We start from the raw sequence: 799 nt of genomic DNA on the forward strand, positions 1-799 counted from the left end.
TACTATATATATATATATATATATATATATATATATATATATATATATATATATATATATATATATATATATAATTTTGATCCTTTGTAGATTTAAGAAAATATTTTATTATAAAATTCGACTTGACTTGTAGTTATTAATAAAGTAATTCAATTTCCTTCTTTTGCAGTTCCATGCATAATTGATCTGCATGCAACTGTAAAAACAAAATCTTGAGTCAAAAAGTGATCTGTTTGATGCAAGATTTTATTTTGCAAACCATATAATATGAACAAAAATTTCAGATACGGCGTGCAGCAATCAGAGAATTCCGTGAATGTGAAGAATATATATGATGCAGTTTTTCTGATAAGGCTAAAGCGGCAACAAACTCTACTTATTCTCAACCAAATTTTTACCACAAAAGATGAAAGTGGCTGGATAAATATAGAATGAGAGAAAATAAAGGATGAGGAAAATGATCTAATATTGTTTATCCTTACTGTCAAATTTCGATTGTGTTAATTCTTATTTGGGCTGTGCTTCATGTGCATTGTTTGACAACATACATTTTCAACTCCTCGAACTATCGTCACAGACCAAACCAATAATTCCTGGAAATCTATGAGGGATTTAGTAAGGACCAGGCCTATTCCTACAGCTTCTCGAACGCAACAATTAAATAACGATAAAATCTCACGGATTTGAAAAGCTTCAGTTGGAATTTCATCAAAATTTGAGCATTTTTCTTTCTCAATGAGAATGCTAACCTCTTCAATGTCCTATTATATTTTATATTTGCATTTATAATTTCACTTTC

The 799-nt window shown here is 28.7% G+C and overlaps 1 protein-coding gene across 1 annotated transcript in view; it reads left to right on the forward strand.

Moving 5' to 3' along the window:
- The window catches only part of LOAG_08873 (hypothetical protein), a 3,684-nt gene extending 3,122 nt beyond the window's left edge, over nucleotides 1-562 (forward strand). The window contains exon 8 of the mRNA XM_020447819.1: nucleotides 285-562. Coding sequence (XP_020301990.1) covers nucleotides 285-335 — 51 coding nt within the window. The 3' untranslated portion in view covers nucleotides 336-562. The remainder of the gene's footprint in view (nucleotides 1-284) is intronic.
- The last annotated feature ends 237 nt before the right edge of the window (nucleotides 563-799 follow it).

The sequence above is a fragment of the Loa loa genome (genome assembly GCF_000183805.2).
Source record: "Loa loa unplaced genomic scaffold supercont3.67, whole genome shotgun sequence".
NCBI classification, from domain to species: domain Eukaryota; kingdom Metazoa; phylum Nematoda; class Chromadorea; order Rhabditida; family Onchocercidae; genus Loa; species Loa loa.